The 17,631-nt window shown below is 46.8% G+C and overlaps 1 protein-coding gene across 2 annotated transcripts in view; it reads left to right on the top strand.

Moving 5' to 3' along the window:
* Positions 1-16,536, top strand: part of SNX9 (sorting nexin 9) — a 1,580,311-nt gene extending 1,563,775 nt beyond the window's left edge. For both annotated transcript variants that reach the window (XM_069607724.1, XM_069607723.1), the window contains one exon: positions 15,568-16,536. In XM_069607724.1, the coding sequence (XP_069463825.1) occupies positions 15,568-15,615 (48 nt within the window). In that variant the 3' untranslated portion in view covers positions 15,616-16,536. The remainder of the gene's footprint in view (positions 1-15,567) is intronic.
* Positions 16,537-17,631: the final 1,095 nt, after the last annotated feature.

The following is a 17,631-nucleotide window of genomic DNA, read 5'->3' as shown; positions in this document are numbered from 1 at the left end:
CAGAGAGCTCAGATGGTCCACAGTAGAGAAATAATGTTTTTCTGTTGTGTGGGCCCTAGGGAAGCTGAGGCCCAACCTCTATGGGACCCACTTCACTGTGCAAACTTACCATAAGCCCTTAAAGTTTTGAATGAACATGAAGGGAGAGAATCCAAAGTGGCTCAGGTGGTCCATATGTCTGCAAGGCTTTGACTTCACTATTGAGCATAGGCCAGGTGTCCAACATAGCAATGCTGATGGGTTGTCCAAAATGTTTAAACTACCTGAACATGAGACTCATCCAGGAGTGGATTAATTCCCCCTGTCCTTGGTCTGGGAGCGGCGAGTGTTAGGAAAGATTTCAATTTCATGTGTAATTTTCCCTCCAGTTGTGTACCCCCCAACTTTTTGTTGATGTCTGAACACCATAGTCTGACTTTACCAGAGGAGCACAGCCTTCTGCTGCACTCCCTTGGGCTTTTCGCTCACTTGTTATGTGGAAACTGACATGCCCTTAAAGACAGTGAGTATTGGGAGACTTTGTTTCCCTTAGTCCTTGTCCATGTTGCAACTTTTCTGCAACATGTAACAAGTGTACAATGTACCTTACAGTACAGTGCACTTGGGTCTAGTCATTTCCAAAGAACCTAGATACTCTCGAAGGATTTTTTAGGAGAAGTGCAGATGTGCCTTGGACAGGGCTGGTGGCAGCTTATCATTTCGCATATTTTTAACCCTTTCTTGCCAGGTAAACCGTGATTACCGTGTTTGGCACGGTTAGGTGGCCTGGCTCCAGAACGGCCACGCAACGAGGTTCTTTGTCCTGTCCTTTGGCCATCTTGCCCCTTCACCTTCCCCAGGTCGAGGCGACCCGGGTCAGTCCTTATTTGGGCATGCATTTTCGTGCGAAGCGCCAAGCTTTTGTGGGCTTCTGCATGCCATGTGTGTGTGCCTCCAGGATGTGGGCTGGAACATCTGGTTCCAATACACATCCTGCGTGCCACAGAGTCTGGAGTGCTGTGAATGCCTGGGACCACCGTGGCCCATGATTGGTCCACGTATGGAATGCCTGTATGTGAGCAGATCTCCCATTGGGTCCTCTTCGTTTTGGTGCGAAGGAAATTCTGGATAAGAGAAGGCTCCGAACACCCAAACCATGTCAATTTCTGGAGTTCTCACTGAACGAAGGAGAGGATCCAAGTATCCTGAAACTAAGAAGCCGAGTCGAGGAACCGCTGGTGACCCGGTGGAAGGTTTGGCACCCTGAGCCCGCTGTCGTCCTGCTGGACCCCTCTGCATCTGATCGTCCTAGAATGTCTGCGAAGGAACTTCCACCCATTGGAATAGTGTGACCAACTATTCTCAGCACCTTCTGCAAGTAAGCCTCTTCGGAAGTGTCCATGAGCCATCCAGTGGACTGACCAGCTTGCGCAGACGTTTTGCCGTGATACCGCCACCGTTTCGAGGAGGCCCTTGAAACTTGGCACATAGCAAGCCCTTTGTTCACGGCACTCTCACATCGAATTTCGTAGAATTAGCGTTCCCAGGTCTGGAGTAAAGTGAGTGCACCCAAACCAGAGTTTACGCGGTTGTCGTGTCGCCCAGCCGTGGTGCCGAACTTTGCAAGTTCATTGCAGCTGTGGTCCTCTGCCATGAAGCCTGCTACAGCTGAACTAGCCCGATCCATCCGCCAGGAGCGGAGAAATCGCCAGTGTCCCATAGGGAATCAACGATGTAACTTTGTAGCTGAAAGCCACAGAGCCGCAAGATTGCCGAAGTGGACTCGACTGCCGAAGTTTGGTCCGGAGTTCCCCGGGCCTCGGTGAGTAATCACAACCCTAACCGGTGGCCCCTAGCGCATCCATCAATTTTTACGCAAGAGTGGCCCCTAAGGGCCCCTCGCCTTTCCACTGCTAGTGCAAACTATTCCCAACTCTTGGAATCGACTCTGCCCTCAAGTGGAGGCCCTCCTCGAATAGTGGAAACCTATTCTTCATCACCTCACCCACCTTCCTGAGCTGCTACAGACCCTTGAAGAGACCCCGTTTTGCCCATTTGATCTACCACGTGCGCCAGCAGTGCAAGTACATTTGAGCAATAGGCTCCACTCTTCTTAGGGATTGGACTGCCTCTTAGGAGTGTGTTGGATGCAGAAGGGACTAAAGACTATTTGCACTGCCTGTTTCCTTCCCCTTTTAGGTTGTGGACCCATTTAGTGCATTAACCCTTTAGACCCCATTGGTCTTGTATATATGTATTTAGATAGGATTGTGTTGGGTTAAAAGTATTACTGTGATTTGATTTGTGTGTTGAAACTCAAAGGCCTTGAAATAAATGTATTTGTATTTTTAATATATATGTATATACACCTGACTGGGAGTGATTTGTAAGTGTCCTTTGCTCTGTGTGCTCATTGGGGTCTTTCAGTTGCCCTGACCCCTCCTGAGACCTAGTCTTGACCGCCGCCATAGCTACTTTGATTGGTCTGGCTTGTCCAGAAGGTTACCCTGTTCCAAGAAACTAGGCTGGCCTTCTGAACCTCTGCCCACCAGGTCAGATTTCAGAAATCAGTCTTAACAAGGGCGAGGGGTGTAGAAAGGGAGGGGAGTAACAAAACAAGCGACTATCGTACTACGCCTGATGACATTTCAGATAGTGCTGGAGGGGTGGGGGGGCAGGTAAGGGGATGGTGGAGGAGACAGACGAGGTTGCTATCCCACTAGGTCCAGGGACACTTCTGATCTAGTAAGTGCATAAAAGAAAGTAAGGGGAGGAGATGGGGGGAAAAGGGTGAGGAGGAGAGAACAGAGAGTAAGCAGTCAAAAAGAGTGGAGAAGCAAGAGGGGAGAGCGAATACAATAGCAGAAGTCAGTAGTAACACATAATGTTGCAAGCCAGGATACAAGATGAAGATGGGAACAGCACGATTCAGGGCCACAGTGATTACAAGATGCAAGGGAAGTCCAGCATGAGAGTTGAGAAAGGATGATGCACCGTGAATCAATGAAGTCCATAAAAGTCAAATCGAGCCCTTTTTTCATCTGTCCATTTCTCTGCCTGCCCTTTTCTCCACCTGCCCTTTGCTTTGCATGCTGTCATAAATCACCCAAGTATCTTATGAAAAAGGATACAGGTAACCATAAAGGATACAATTGGTAGGGCTCTTCCGGATCCTTGATGAATCACACGGCTTGACAGTAGTGAAGTCAAAAATAGATCTTCCAAATGATACAGCTCTCTGACTAATAAAACAGGCAGAGAGAGGGATCACTGGAAAGGGCGTGGGAACATCATTGGAACTCAGCCTAGGATACAATAAAGTATAATGAGGAAGTGTCCCAACTTAAACTCTCACTAATAGCACAACAATAGCAACTTGTACAACACTAACCTGTAGACTTAGAACTGGAGGCTCCGCCAACAAGTCTCTGAAGAAATCCAGGAATTGAAACAACGACAAAAGGAGGGAAGGTTAGTAAGGGAAACTTATCCCGAATGGCACGAGGCTCACGCTAGATACCGAGTTGGTGCACCACAGGATAGCGTCCAAAGTACTGTGCACAATCACCTTCAAATAAACAGTTGTCGGCAATACTTCCTTTCCCACGTAGAACAGAAATAATGAATTGAAGTCCACCTGTTATCTCATCACAGGTGCCAGGGATTAAATCCAAAGCGAAGCACAACTTGCATGTGGAATTGCACGTTTAAAGAGTTCAGAAAACCGTGTGCAGTTTTACACGTGACCAATTTCCACGCAGCCAGGAAAGCCGCACGTTAAGAGTTCAAGAACCAGCGTGTGTTTTTACACGCGACAAAGTACACGCAGCAAGGAAAGCAGCACGTGAGGATTTCAGACATCCACATGTGTTTATACATGCTACTGAAGTACACGCAGACAGGGCTGCCAGAACTCGCATGTGAAGGAAAAGCCGTCCGTTAGTCTTCTAGTGGACGGCTGCCGAAGGTAGCGTGTAGAAAGATACACGTGAACAGGAAAAGCTGCCGTAACTTCTTGAATGCAGCTCCAGGAGTTTGCGTGTGGAAGTAACACGCAGGAGTAAAGCCAAAGCTGTAACTGAAGAGATGCGAGGACGCAGATCAAGGTTTCAGTTACCAAACGCCATGTTGGTTCAATCGGAAGCAGCAAGCGACGTCCCCACGCTGCTTATGAACGTAACCCCTAATCACGTGAATTCAACGACGTGAATAATGCAAACGTCGTTTTCCAGGCAAGATATCAAACAACCTCCATTTAGAACAGAAAGGCTTAGCAGTTCTACAGGCATAACCCGTTCTGTATGAAGACGGTGTTCCAGGTACAGAGGTAATATGTCTGCCCTTTGCTTCGCCTGCCCTTTGCTTCGCCTGCCCTTTGCTTCGCCTGCCCTTTGCTTCGCCTGCCCTTTGCTTCGCCTGCCCTTTGCTTCGCCTGCCCTTTGCTTCGCCTGCCCTTTGCTTCGCCTGCCCTTTGCTTCGCCTGCCCTTTGCTTCGCCTGCCCTTTGCTTCGCCTGCCCTTTGCTTCGCCTGCCCTTTGCTTCGCCTGCCCTTTGCTTCGCCTGCCCTTCGCTTCACTTGCCTCTAAGAGTTAAGAGCAGGAAGGAAGAGGCAGGGCTAAGAAGGTGGGTGGTGTTTAGTCCAGGTTACCTATATCCACTTGCGCCTGCTCCCCATCAGCAAAGGAAAAGAGGCTGGAGGGCTCCTTAAGTAGGGAAAAGAGCGGCAACCAGGAAGGCACTAGGTGGGCGGGGCTTGCTAAGTGGGAAAAAGAGTGGCAACCTGGAAGGCATCAGGTCGTCGGGGCTTAGGCCAGGTGAACTACATCCACTCGCACCTGCTCCCCATCAGCAAAGGAAAAGAGGCCGGAGGGCTCCTTAAGCAGGGAAAAGAGCAGCAACCAGGAAGGCACTAGGTGGGTGGGGGCTTGCTAAGTGGGGAAAAGAGCGGAACCTGGAAGGCACCAGGTACGCGGGGCTTAGGCCAGGTGACCTAGATCCACTTGCACCTGCTCCTCATCAGCAAAGGAAAAGAGGCTGGAGGGCTCCTTAAGCAGGGGAAAGAGCAGCAACCAGGAAGGCACCAGGTGGGCGGGGGCTTGCTAAGTGGAGGAAAAGAGCAGCAACCTGGAAGGCACCAGGTGGGCAGGGCTTAGGCCAGGTGACCTAGATCCACTTGCACCTGCTCCTCATCAGCAAAGGAAAAGAGGCTGGAGGGCTCCTTAAGCAGGGAAAAGAGCGGCAACCAGGAAGGCACCAGGTGGGCGTGGCTTAGGCCAGGTGACCTAGATCCACTTGCACCTGCGCCTCATCAGCAAAGGAAAAGAGGCTGGAGGGCTCCTTAAATAGGGAAAAACGCAGCAAGCAGGAAGGCACCAGGTGGGCGGGGCTTGCTAAGTGGGAAAAAGAGCAGCAACCTGGAAGGCACCAGGTGGGCGGAGCTTAGGCCAGGTGACCTAGATCCACTTGCACCTCCTCCCCATCAGCAAAGGAAAAGAGGCTGGAGGGCTTCTTAACTAGGGAAAAGAGCGGCAACCAGGAAGCCACCAGGTGGGTGGGGTTTGCTAAGTGGGGAAAAGAGCGGCAACCTGGAAGGCACCAGGTGGTCGGGGCTTAGGCCAGGTGAACTATATCTACTTGCACCTGCTCCCCATCAGCAAAGGAAAAGAGTCTGGAGGGCTCCTTAAGTAGGGAAAAGAACAGCAACCTGGAAGGCACCAGGTGTGCGCAGTTTAGGCAAGCTTAGGCCAGGCTCCCCATCAGCCGAGACATTGTTGCCCGTGATAGTTCTGGAGGAGTAGGGGAGCACCTATTTGGATGAGACTTTCATAGTACAGACTTGTCTAGAAACCTCATCAGGTGTTATGGGAGAAAAAGAGGAGAGTAGGAGGGGGAAAAGAGAGGGGGGGTGGTCAATGGAGGTCTGAGAGCATGAGAGGGAGATGGGTGTGGAGTAGAGGAGAGTGAAGACACGATTTCTTGAGTTTTAGAAATTAAGTTTGAGGCCAGAGAAGTGCAGAGGGCCAGGGAAGACAGAGAAGTGTAGACTACAGTAGGGTTTGCAAGTTCTTTGCAAATTTTTAAAAGTTCAGCTCTGTTGTTAGTGGCCGCAGAGATGAGGGCTTGGATATAGGCCCTCTTCTTAGAGCAGATGGAGAGTCTGTATTGCCTTTGGAGCAGGCAGCAGGCCAGTTTGTCAGAGGATGTGTTCGATGCCTGCCACTTTCGCTCAGCTAATCTGCACATGCATTTCAGAGTGGCCAGGTCAGAGTCAAACCAGGAGTTGCACTTGGAGGCAGGTTTCATGCGGATCCTCATGACTGGGCAAGGATGTCCACAGTGTTGGAGATGGAGAGTTGAAGGGCTGTGTCAGAGTGAGAGTCAGTGGCAGGAGTAGGAGGGGGAGTGAAGGTGGAGGCAAAAGCGGTAGGTCGAATGACGGAGAAAGAGGCTGGCAGTGCGGGTGGGTCTTAGCCGCGGGACCCAGGAAGTCCAGGTGAGAGGAGAGGAGATCATGATCAGACCAGGAGAGAGGAGTAATGAAAGGGTTGGAGACTGGGATGTCTGAAGAGATGAGAGCATTCAAGGTGTGTCTGGCTAAGTTTGTCGGACTGGAGGGAAGAATGAAGAGGGCAAGAGAGTCACAGAGGTTGCGGAAGAGCCCAAAGGCCTCATCGGGGGAGTCTAGGTGAATATTGAAGTCTCTGAGGAGGAGAAGCTTGAAGGAGGAAGCCAGGAGAGAAGAGGTCAGGTCAGCCCATTCTGAGAGGAAGTGGGAGACCTGGCCAGGGGGCCTGTAGATGGTGGCCAGAATCGGGGAGAGGCCAGGAGAGACACCAAGCCTCCAGACAAGACATTCGAAAGAGATGTAGGCCTAAGTGGGTATGATAGTAGTAGGGACCCACTAAGGGAAGATCAGGGCCACTACGCCCCCCGGTCTGGTTAGGCCTGGGCTTAGAGAGGATCTTTTGACCCTCAGGGAGGAGTGTCAAAAGTTGTCACAGAGCTGGCAGTGAACCATGTCTCTGTGAGGGCGAGGACTTCTAGGTCGAGATCTTCAAGAAGGTGGCAGATGTCAGAGGAGTGTTTGACAGCAGAGCGAGAGTTGAGGGTAGCTAAGTGGAGCAGGTTGCCACTTTTGAAGGTCTTCCGGGGAGGGGTACAGGAGTGTGGTATATCTGTCTGAGGTGGCAGAGGGGTGGCAGAAAGAGGAGTGGCAGGAGAGGGGAGGAAGTTAATGCCTATCAAAACGGAAGAGGTTGGGCTGAGGGCCCTGGGACATCACAGTGCCATTTAGGTAGACATTTATGATAGACTCTAGAGGACAGGAAGGATGCCAAGAGTACCTCCCAAAGGGTGCCATCATGTATGGGAGAGGAAGAGAAAGGGGAGAGCACTGAGACCATAAGGGGAATCCAAAAGTCTGGAGAAGGAACAACAAAGAGGATGTCAGTGAAAGTCTGCCTAGAAGAAGCGTTGACGTGGGTGTAAGCGATGGGCAAGCCTGGATTGGAGTCCTGCAGATCCTCCTTGAACTTTTCCCTTCCAGACTTCGACAAAGGGATAGGATAGGTGGTAGAATAGCAATTAGAGAAGATACGGGAGATAGAGAGCACCAAGGAGGGAGATTGCAGAGAGAACGGAGGGAGGAGAGCGGGAGAGAGGGAGGAACTGCAGAGCACGACACCAACTACAACCGCACAGCAATGCAACAATCTAGAGTCAAGTGTCCAGGAAGGGAAAGGGCTAAGGGTACATCATATAGCAGAAAGCACAACACCTAGAAGCAAGTTATCTTGACAGAGGGAAGAACCTAGAACACACAAGGAAGCAAGGATGGACAGAAAAACAGTGCATATCTCGCACCAAGGCAAAACAAGGATTTCTAATGAAAAGATTACAGTTTAGGGGTCAAGATGGAGCTGGATGCCCTTACCTCAGCGTCTCTTCAAATAAGTGGAGACGGCAAGAGAAGGCGAGCGCTGGACTAGGTCCTCGCTCAAGCTGGCCGCACTCTAGGCCAATGGGGGTAGAGAGTAGGGACAAGAGGGACAAGAGGAGGGAACGCACATGGAACCAACGATGGACACAGAAACAGCGCTCACATGAGGCAAAAATTGATTTCTAATTAAAATATTACATTTTAGGGGGCAAGATGGAGCTGGATGCCATGCGTGAGACATGCTGTTTTCAACTGTCACTCATGGTGCTGGCAGAAAGTGTGGGTGACTGCGCTTGAAGATGGTGGGCACCACCCTATCTGTCCTAATGGTCCAGCCTCTCCCCCAGGTGGACACCAGAATCTGAGTAGTAGCCCTGGCTCCTGCGGTCCTGCAAGAAGATAGATGAGTTGGGGGGTGGGGGGTGGAGGAGTATGGTGCCTGTATAACGTTTGGGGAGGCCAGGCATGATGGAAGACATTGCAAGCCTGTGTTGAAGGCAAAGGCAAATGGATAGCCATATGTGTCAAACCCTTCCTTAACACCAGCGTATTCCTCTGAATCCTGCCCTACTGCTAAAGTGACATCCTGTTAGACAGCAAGACCTAGTTCCTTTTGAGAGTGGCTCAACCCACCAACTGGAGTAGCAGTTCAAGCTGGAAGGAGTGTTCTGCCGTGATGGAGCTTGTCAGAAGTGAAATAGTGTGGTAGGTCAGAAGGAGACAGACCATGTTTTGACATTCTTCACTTTCTTTTATTAAATAATAAGTAAAAAGGCCACACTATCCCTAATCTATGGATTTCCCTGCCTAACCAAACTAAGGTTCTCGTCATCTGTCCTCCGTCCAAAGCTAAACTGCTTTGTCCCTACCACTAATACAAAATAACAAAAGACCAGGAGTACGACTCACTTCTTCCTCAGCCTCAGTAGAACATTTTTAGATACTTTTTAGTTATCTCTTGGATTATCTTATTTAGTTCTTCTAGGGGACTTTTCCAAGTCTTTGGCTGCCCTATGTGTTCCCTTTGTAGACTTCTCCTCAATGTTACTGTCTTCGGCTATTCTTGTACAATGGGCCTCATTACAAGTATGGCATTAAGGCAACAACATTGCTGGTATCGCTAGCGGCAACGGTGCTACTGTACCGCCATACTAGGAGTTCTGCTCGCGGGTGCCCTTGCAGCCACGAGGACTGACTTAGTGGCCATACCGGCACCCGTGAGCAGAACATGATGGTAGCACCGGTACTGTTATTAACGGTACCGGTGCTACCACCCTCCCCATTCCCATTGAGCCCTGTGCGGCTCAAATGGGAATGGGATGTACCAGGCCCGGCACCCGCGAAATTGCCCTTTCTCGGGTGCCGGACTCGGATGCGAGTTTCAAGATAGCCTTGCCGGTAAAACCGGCAAGGCTAACTCCAACCTCGTAGTGAGGCCCAATGTCTTTCTTAAGTATCTCTGAAAGGGTCTCCTTTTCAGAGATTATTAGGGAAACTGCATCCCACTTGCTGTGGTGGTTATCCTGTGTTTCTGTAGTTCTTTAAATGAATAAGTCATTTAACATCTTGATCCTCCTCCTCTGTTCCTAGTTCATTCTCCTTCATAGGTTTATTGTAGACCCAACAGGTATTCTTATTCTCCTGTTCAATTCTTATATTACTGAGATGAGTAAGAAAAGTTTCATACCGTTTCCCACTCTTCTTCGTTTCAGACCACTCACTGGGATGAGTAGGCAGAGTCCCAGAGTGTTTCTTACTCTTAGTTTCGGGCCTTTCTCTGGGACAAGTAGGCTGAGTGTACTCTTTATCCCCGTCTTGTCTCCTGCTGTTCCCGTTACCTTGTTTTCTACGTGTTGGTGTCACTGGGCATGTTTGCAGGAGAAGGACTTACTACGTAATCAGGATATGTTTGGTTCTCGCTCTGTCTCCTTCTATTTCTTCTCCGCTGCACCATAGCTCCAGCGTTGTTGGATTTGATACCAGACTGAACAGCCACCTCTCCAGGGTCACGCCACCTCTCTTGACTCGCTCCTATTCCTGAGCTTTTCATTCCCCTCTGTCTCTGGCTTTCAGCTTCCTCAGTGCTTTGTGCCGACAGCACCTTGTGGTTTCCTGCTGATGGAGCATCTCCCGGTCTCTCTAATCAGTCCACACTAGGCTGGTTTGAAACTCCTGGATTCCAGAGTAGTCCATTGTCTCTTTTTAGGATTGACTACTGGGCCCTCCCTTGTGGAGAATTATAGCCAGTTCTCTCTTTAAGTTGATCAATCTTAATTATTTTTTCATTCTTTTTCATCACAGTAGTGTTGGTTTCCAACCATTGAGTAATCGATATTGCTCGCTGTTCATTATTCTTCACAGTAGTTTTACTACATTGATCGTCAGTTTCAATATTCGGTATTATGTTGCAATAACATACGGTGGTTTGGTTTGATGGATGTCTCTGGAGGAGGAGTTCTGGAAAATAGGGTTCTTGGGAGTTAATCTGCGGAACGGGAATCCTTGTCCCCCAGTGAGCAGACTCTCCCTGTGAGGTCCCGCATGCCGCCACCTTTAGCGGGGTTATTGCATAGCGGGCGAACCTCCCTATCCTCACAAGGAATGGCTCCCCTTGGTGGGAAGTGACTGAATCCTGGATTCATCGCAATAGCCTACACCAATTGTCGCGTCCTTTCCTTTTTGATTGTGCAAAGTAAATGTAATTGTCCCAGATGTCAAAGATTGCTGGAAAACCGCTTATCAAAATCAAAAGTTGATGGCTGGAAGGTTTTGAATAAATCAGAACCACGAGCTGAACTCTGAGCAACCCTCCAGACCATCGTTTTTCAGCCTGCCAAGCCATTACAAAAGGGGGAAGACAATATGCAAATCCCACAAGGGTCAGCCCAGACCAAACTGCTAAATCACATCCCTTCTGTATGAGACCACAATCATCCCCAGACATGTTTGTAAACCATCCTGCCATCACCTCTTTTGTTTTGCTATAGTCACCCTGAGTGGGACGCTATGCCCAGACGTGGGTCCCTGTGCCTGCTCGGCCTAGAGACCCAACCTACTCCTCACTGATGAGGCCCTACGAGGCGGAAACATATCTGGGGATACTTGTGGTCTCGTGTAGAAGGAATGTGATGAAGCAATTCGGGCTGGACTATCCCTTTGCAGTGGGTCCAAGCCTGATTTGCATATGGTCTTTCCCCTTTTGTAATGGATTGGCAGGTGAAGAACGGTGGTCTGGAGGGTTGCCCAGAGTAATGCAAGAGGTTAAGATTAATTAGAAACCTTAGAGCCATCACCTCTTTTGTTTTGCGGCAAACCTCTTACCCTCATGAGATCTGCCGCTCTGTGCCCTTACACATGTTGGTAAAAGAAAATAGGCCCTCCATTCATATTTCTTTTTTCAATTTTCTACCCACACTTGTTTAACGAACTGGTAGGTAGTGTGTGCCAAACCATACCCAGCCTTTATACTGGCCTATCCTCCAGATATTTAGGAGAATAAGCTCCCTCATTGCCTCTACGTTCATTAGTTTCATGAGTGTTCCCAAAAGATTACCTATCTCTGCTTCCTGCTTCCGTGATTGGCCTTAATGTTTTTTTTTTTAATTTTTAAAATGCTAGTAACCAATTAGCTATTCCCGAAATGCTGTCTTGCATTTCCAACTTAAACACTGACAAATTTCCAATAATGACCATATTGGAGAACACCAACTCCATGAAACGTGTTCAAGGTGGTGCTGCAGGCACATATGGATGCTGAGTGTCAGTCTTATTCCACAGGATGCAGCCTTATGGGGTGTTTGTGACCCTAACATAGAGCTTATTGAGGTACAATACAGAATTCATATTATGGACGCAGGCCACTTCATGAGGCAGCTGGCTGAGAAGGGGATGCAGCATGTGAATCAATGTTTGGAAACAAGGTGATTCACGGATACCAGGAAAGAAACCAATAAACACACACAGTTCAACATTTCTGCCAATATTATTTTTTGCCCTGTGTAACTCAGCATGTATAGAACCGCTGGACATGAAAGCCCGAAAAAAAATGATTACATAGAAAATATGGGACAGCTCTACCAATCCAGAGGCTGAACCAAAACTATTAAAAGAAAAGGGGGAGAGAGAGAGAGAGACTGACTCTCTTAAAGGTTTATTCTGCCTTAATTTGTCACAATACATAACTGTTTCACACAATAAATTGGTCTCTGGACAATTCTTGAGAACCCACTTGTGTATCCTGTAAGGAAGGGGGCATGGTAACACGTATGACACTGACACAAAAGGTACAGTTTGTAAAACCTTTATTGAAGTTTCAATGGCATTGTAGAAACTCCTACTTTGCCCTATAGCTAAGATGGGAGCAGTCTCGACCATCAAATAATAAATCAAACAGTGCTAGTTGAGTCCGTCAAATCAAAAAGGCCTATACTAATAAAAACCTGATGCCTGCCATATATCTTGTACCAAAAGTGGGAAAAGGTGAATATGTATGCAACGGAAAGTCAGTGTTCAAAGATAAAGAATAAATGTGGCTCAGTCAGCTCTGCTCCCCACATTGGACAGCACAGAGTAAGGCGGTCCTTGTAGGCAAGATTACACACTCTGGCTCAGGCTCTTAACACAGTAGGCAGTTAAAAACGTGGATCGACGGCCGCCTGGCCTTCAATGGTAAAGTCTTACTTTCCCATTTCCAAAACAGTTCACCAAAGTGTTCACGTCGGTCCCCCTCTGTCGGGCTCAGACCTTTTTAAAGCAAAAGTTCACGGTGGTCCCCCTCTGTCGGGCTCAGACCTCTTAAAGCAAAAGTTCAGATGGGTCTCCCTCAGTCGGACACTGACCTTTCACAGCAAAACAAAACACTTGCAGGAGTTCCCTTCCCCAAACTTATTTCACCTCCTTTGGGGGTTCCCTTCCCCTAACTTATTACACATTGGGTCTCTCTCAGTCGGGCTCGGACCGTTTCCTGACATCGAATACTTTCGAATGTGCGTGGTTTTTTTCTACAGACCTCCGCTGGACCACTTCAACTTTCCAGCTTTCAACTCAAACTACTATTTTATTTGCCCCAGTGCTTCCTGGTCTGGGTAGCTCACTGTATTATGCACAAAGGTTCAACGTTCACCTTTCCACTCTCCCCTTTTCTCTGGATCAATTTCAACCATCTCGCTTCTACAGTTCATTCACTTTATCGGTACAAACCTTTCAAATTTCACTGTGACTTTCGAGTAGGCTGCTTCCTTTCGCTGGACCACTCCGTTACTCAGTATCGCTGACTTTACAGGGATCGTAACCTCAATGTTAATTTGCAGGTCTGCCTTTCTTTGCGCCTCATCCACATGCGTGCAGCCTTCAATTGTGCGCTATAATGTTGCCATTTCAATCTTTCTTTAGTGCACAGTGGTCTCATGTCACTAGCCAACTCACCGGCTGTGTGCGTTTCTTTCTTTTCTTTACTATCTTCCAGTTTACGAGTCACGGTTAGTAACACAGACTTGGCATCGCCTCCCCAACTCTGCCGTTCACCCGGGAGCGTCGCTAGCATCCTTGAAAAACAATGCTGCCTTCTTGTTTGTGATTCAGGCCTTCGCCACATGTCTTTCACTGCCTTTTGGAGGCAACAACCTCCTGCAGGGAACTCCTGGAGTTCTCCACCCGTGGCTCTCATCCCGCGGTCCGTTACTCTGCTACAATAGGTTTGCCTTCGCCCCAGACGTTCTGTTCTTAATTATGTTCCACCTTGCTCAGAGTGTGTCTCTATGTTCCGCATTTTATCTGTGTGGAGAGAGCTAATTGGCATCGGATGTATGCACTTGGAGCCAAGTGCCTGACTTTGCCTGACCCAATTAGCGGAACATGTCCAATGCGATGTGTAAGAGTTAGCATTGTTACTCTAGTCGCCCTCTTCCTCTGCCCAGTGTTTGTGTACAAAAGGGGGGGGGGGGAGTTGGGACATCAGAGAATCCTATGAAATAAGTGGGATCATAGGTATGGGAAAGGGAGGAATACCGCATCTCGCCGCCGGCTGGCTCAAAAGCGATGGTTGTGTCCTGGCCACCTGGATGACAAGTCCCCGAGGACTAGCGGGTGAGACACCCTTTGGTTTCTCACAATCCTGACAAAAAAGAGGCAGGAGGAAGCTTCTGTGAAATTGTTAAGTATTATTAAGAAATTAAGGCAGAATAAACCTTTAAGAGACTGCAGAGGTAGCTGACCGGCCTCTTTGTGTCTGGTAAACCTCAGGTAATGATAATGATGTGTTATTTATATAGTGCCTTAATCCAAAGCACTTTACAGAGCACATATTTACATACAATATCACCCAACCGAAATTGGTACTCATCTATCGACCTCGGAATGATGAAAGGCTGAGTTGGCCTTGCCGGGATTCAAACCTGTGACCTGCAGATCACGCTCAGATCACAGCAGCGAGCGCTTAACCCGCTGAGCTATCTTACCGGCGTACGTCCTTACAAGGTAGAGTCCTTACATTGCCGATAAGCTTCAAAGGCAAACCCAAGAAGGAGTACATAGGTTGGTGATAAGAATCTGAGTGACTAGTAATGCTGAGAAGGCAATGTAGATTGTTGAAAAGCCTGGCATAGACTTACAATTGTGAGAAAGGATAAAGAAGTTGATAAGACTCTAAAAAACTGAACCATAACAAAGAAAGGTGAACGTATCTTTTTCTAAAGCTCCTACTATACCTTTTCTATTTACGGCAATTTTCCACACAAACCTCAGATCATCATTGTGCTATGGAAGATGCAAAATCCTTTGCATCCATTGTGACAGGACAACACTAGAAACCAGCCAGACTGACATCACTTAACCTTTAAGGGTGTTTATTTATGTTTATTACAGAAGAGACAAGCTTGATTGATTGTGCCAGATGTGTGAAGACAAATCGTTTTTATAAATAATTTGTATGAAACCATCTAAAAGAATAGGTCATATACAAACCATCATTTTCTCCCAGTATTCGACAAACCACTTGGTACACTGCCTTGTTGTTTGCAAATTCCCAAATGCATATCGGAGAACACAATTTTGGCAATTTTGATTGAATCTGCTATCTACCACAGAGGTTCTCTCTATTGGCTCTGAATCGATTAATGTACAAAAGGACTGCAGTTAATGCAAACGAGAGGAGACGATTCAAACATTATATAACCTTCTGGCACAATGCTCAGCATTGCATAATTTGCGGTCAACAATGTTTGGGAATTTTGTAAATAGAATTGATTGGTTGTCCTATGAATTTTGGATTTGCTTTTCAAATGGGAATGAAGTGGCTTTGACAATTGCTGTGATTACTTTTTTACATGTAATAATTCTGATTAAGAGGGTGATATTTTTTTTTGCGATTAGCATTAAGGTTTATATAAGAAATGTTTGGAATATTTCAATGTGCTATGTTGTTGTTTGTTTTGTCTAAGGTTTACTTGGATAAACCAATTTCACAATTAAAAAAAGATTCTTGCTGCTACTTTAGAGGGAAAGAAGTTATTCCAACATTTAGTTGTTTACTCTTCTTGTTCTTATAAATTGGTTCTGTTAAAATAACATCTATAAGTCTGCATTTTGCCAAGCACAAATAAATGGCCTGATCATACATGTTGCATTAGAATAATTATTCTACCTCTTTTCAGATTGCTGAGAAGCTGAGGCAGGCACTCGGCCGCTTTCCAGTGATGTAGAAAAGCACAGAACCCTGCCCAGAAGGGAATCCTGGAAGAGCCCCTTTCTTTTCTTTGGGAAACATGAAGCGAAAGCTGCATTGTCCTTATACGTTTCAAAATGAAAAGATGTATAAAAAAGAAAAAAAAAGGAAAACAAAAAGAGGAAAATCTGGGGAAAAAAGCCTTTGTAAAAACACCCAAAATGCAGCAGGACATCGGTTTTATTTTTGTAAGCTGTCCCATGTGTGTTTCAGGCTCATGCCAGCACCCGACTTTGTCACGTTTTCGATGATACCTCTAAGGTTAAATTGTGCTATTTGTTATGTGACACATTCTCTGGAGTTGTCTCTGTTGTTTCATAGCTGTTATTCTGAGACTCAAGAAACTGAGAAAAGCACCCAGCTGCTCAAGTGCTGAGTTGTGGGAGCTGCGCAGTCTGCGCTCCTTGCCAGTAGCGTGCTGTGCCTTACAGAAGAAGTTGAACGCTCTGGGTTATTCTGTTGCCTTCATGGAGCCGAAAACATTGTTTCTTGTTTCTTTTGCTGAATTAAAAACAAAATGTTTTCAGCCTGCGCTTTTCAATAAGCCATAACTGCTGAGTAGAAATCAGGAGACTTGAAAGAAGGATGTATGGGCCTTTTAACGTCTGGTTCATCTTGAGTGATGTCATTCGATACATCTGCGCTGTCCTTCCATCTGTATTTCTGAACTGAGAATTAACCGTTTTATACTCCAGACTTCAGATGTCTCCACCAACAAAAATAAATTGCCGGTCCAAGCCGTCTTCAAATTTGGGGAAGATCTCTGAACTTGTAAAAATAAACAAGAACGGTAGAGTTGCACATGGGACTGTTCAATACCAGTGCTTCTTTCAGATTATAGACTTCGTGCTTGGCTGCAGTCTGAAAAATAAAAGAATTGTGTCCTGCTTAAAAATAATGTTTCAAATATTGCGCATTCAACTTGCCAAATGCAACTTTTTGTGTACTTAAAATTCCCTTCATGTGCACTTTGCTAAAAAAAAAAGTTGCCTATACGAACCTATGCAGTGCCTTGAAATAACCTATATTTGTATACTTCAGTTAGCCTGTTTGTTGCGCACAGGTTCAGTAGTCACTGTTCCTCAAGCCTTTCAAGTCAAGTTGTCTTCGCTTTCTTAATGTGAATGTATACTCTTAAACTTCTCCAGCTCAGGCCGCATTTACCGGAAAGCTTTGTGTGTGGGTGTAAGTCATGCTTCTACTCCTGCCATTGATGCATGTTTGAGACCCCTCTGCCCTGGGATTTACAGATCTGCAGACATTGGCATCTTAGAGGCCTTTTTGATCTTGTAAAACCTATCCTGTTGCAACTCCATCCTTACAATTTTGGCCACCGGATCCATACTTGACAAAGCACTTTGAGAATGTTTTAACTGCTTTGTTGATCTCAGTGCTCTAATTTAGCTGGTGTAGGGAAAACTGTGTTTTTTGTGTTGTCTATTGATTTTGGCAGCACCTGGAGCAGGATGTGGGAGAAAATCTCAAAGTAAAATTCAGTGTTAGTGCATTGCTCATCAGATAGCTACTTCCATGGTCTTTTGATCACTCAAAGATATTAAATCAACACTTTGCATTATCAAGGGTTTGGCTTCACCTGCCCTCTTGGACTGTTGTAACAGCACAGTGAACAAACAATACTATGCAGTCCTATTGAAGTCAATTATTAGCTGTTAAAGTTTTTCTTGCTTACCTTTTGTTGTTTTTATTTTAACCTAAAGCCCCGGGGAAGTGGCCCATAATCGTTTATAAAAAACAATATTGATAGTACTCAGTACCAAAGCTTGTGGGGGAAGGGGAGGGTTATTGTTATCCCTTAATTTGTTTAAGAACTGTTTTCAAAAAGCTTCATAAGAGCGTGTGGGCTCTCCTCTTTTTAGAACTTAGCTCTTCCTGATGGATGTTCAATTGGCTATCAAGACTGGAATGGCCCTATTCCCTCACGTTCAGTCTAATAGTTGGGGGTAGTTGTAAACCTTCAAACAGGTATTGATAG

The sequence above is a fragment of the Ambystoma mexicanum genome, chromosome 4q (genome assembly GCF_040938575.1).
Source record: "Ambystoma mexicanum isolate Mex_15411 chromosome 4q, UKY_AmexF1_1, whole genome shotgun sequence".
NCBI lineage: Eukaryota > Metazoa > Chordata > Amphibia > Caudata > Ambystomatidae > Ambystoma > Ambystoma mexicanum.
Note: the sequence above shows the minus strand (reverse complement) of the source record. Positions and strands in the feature narration are given on the sequence as shown.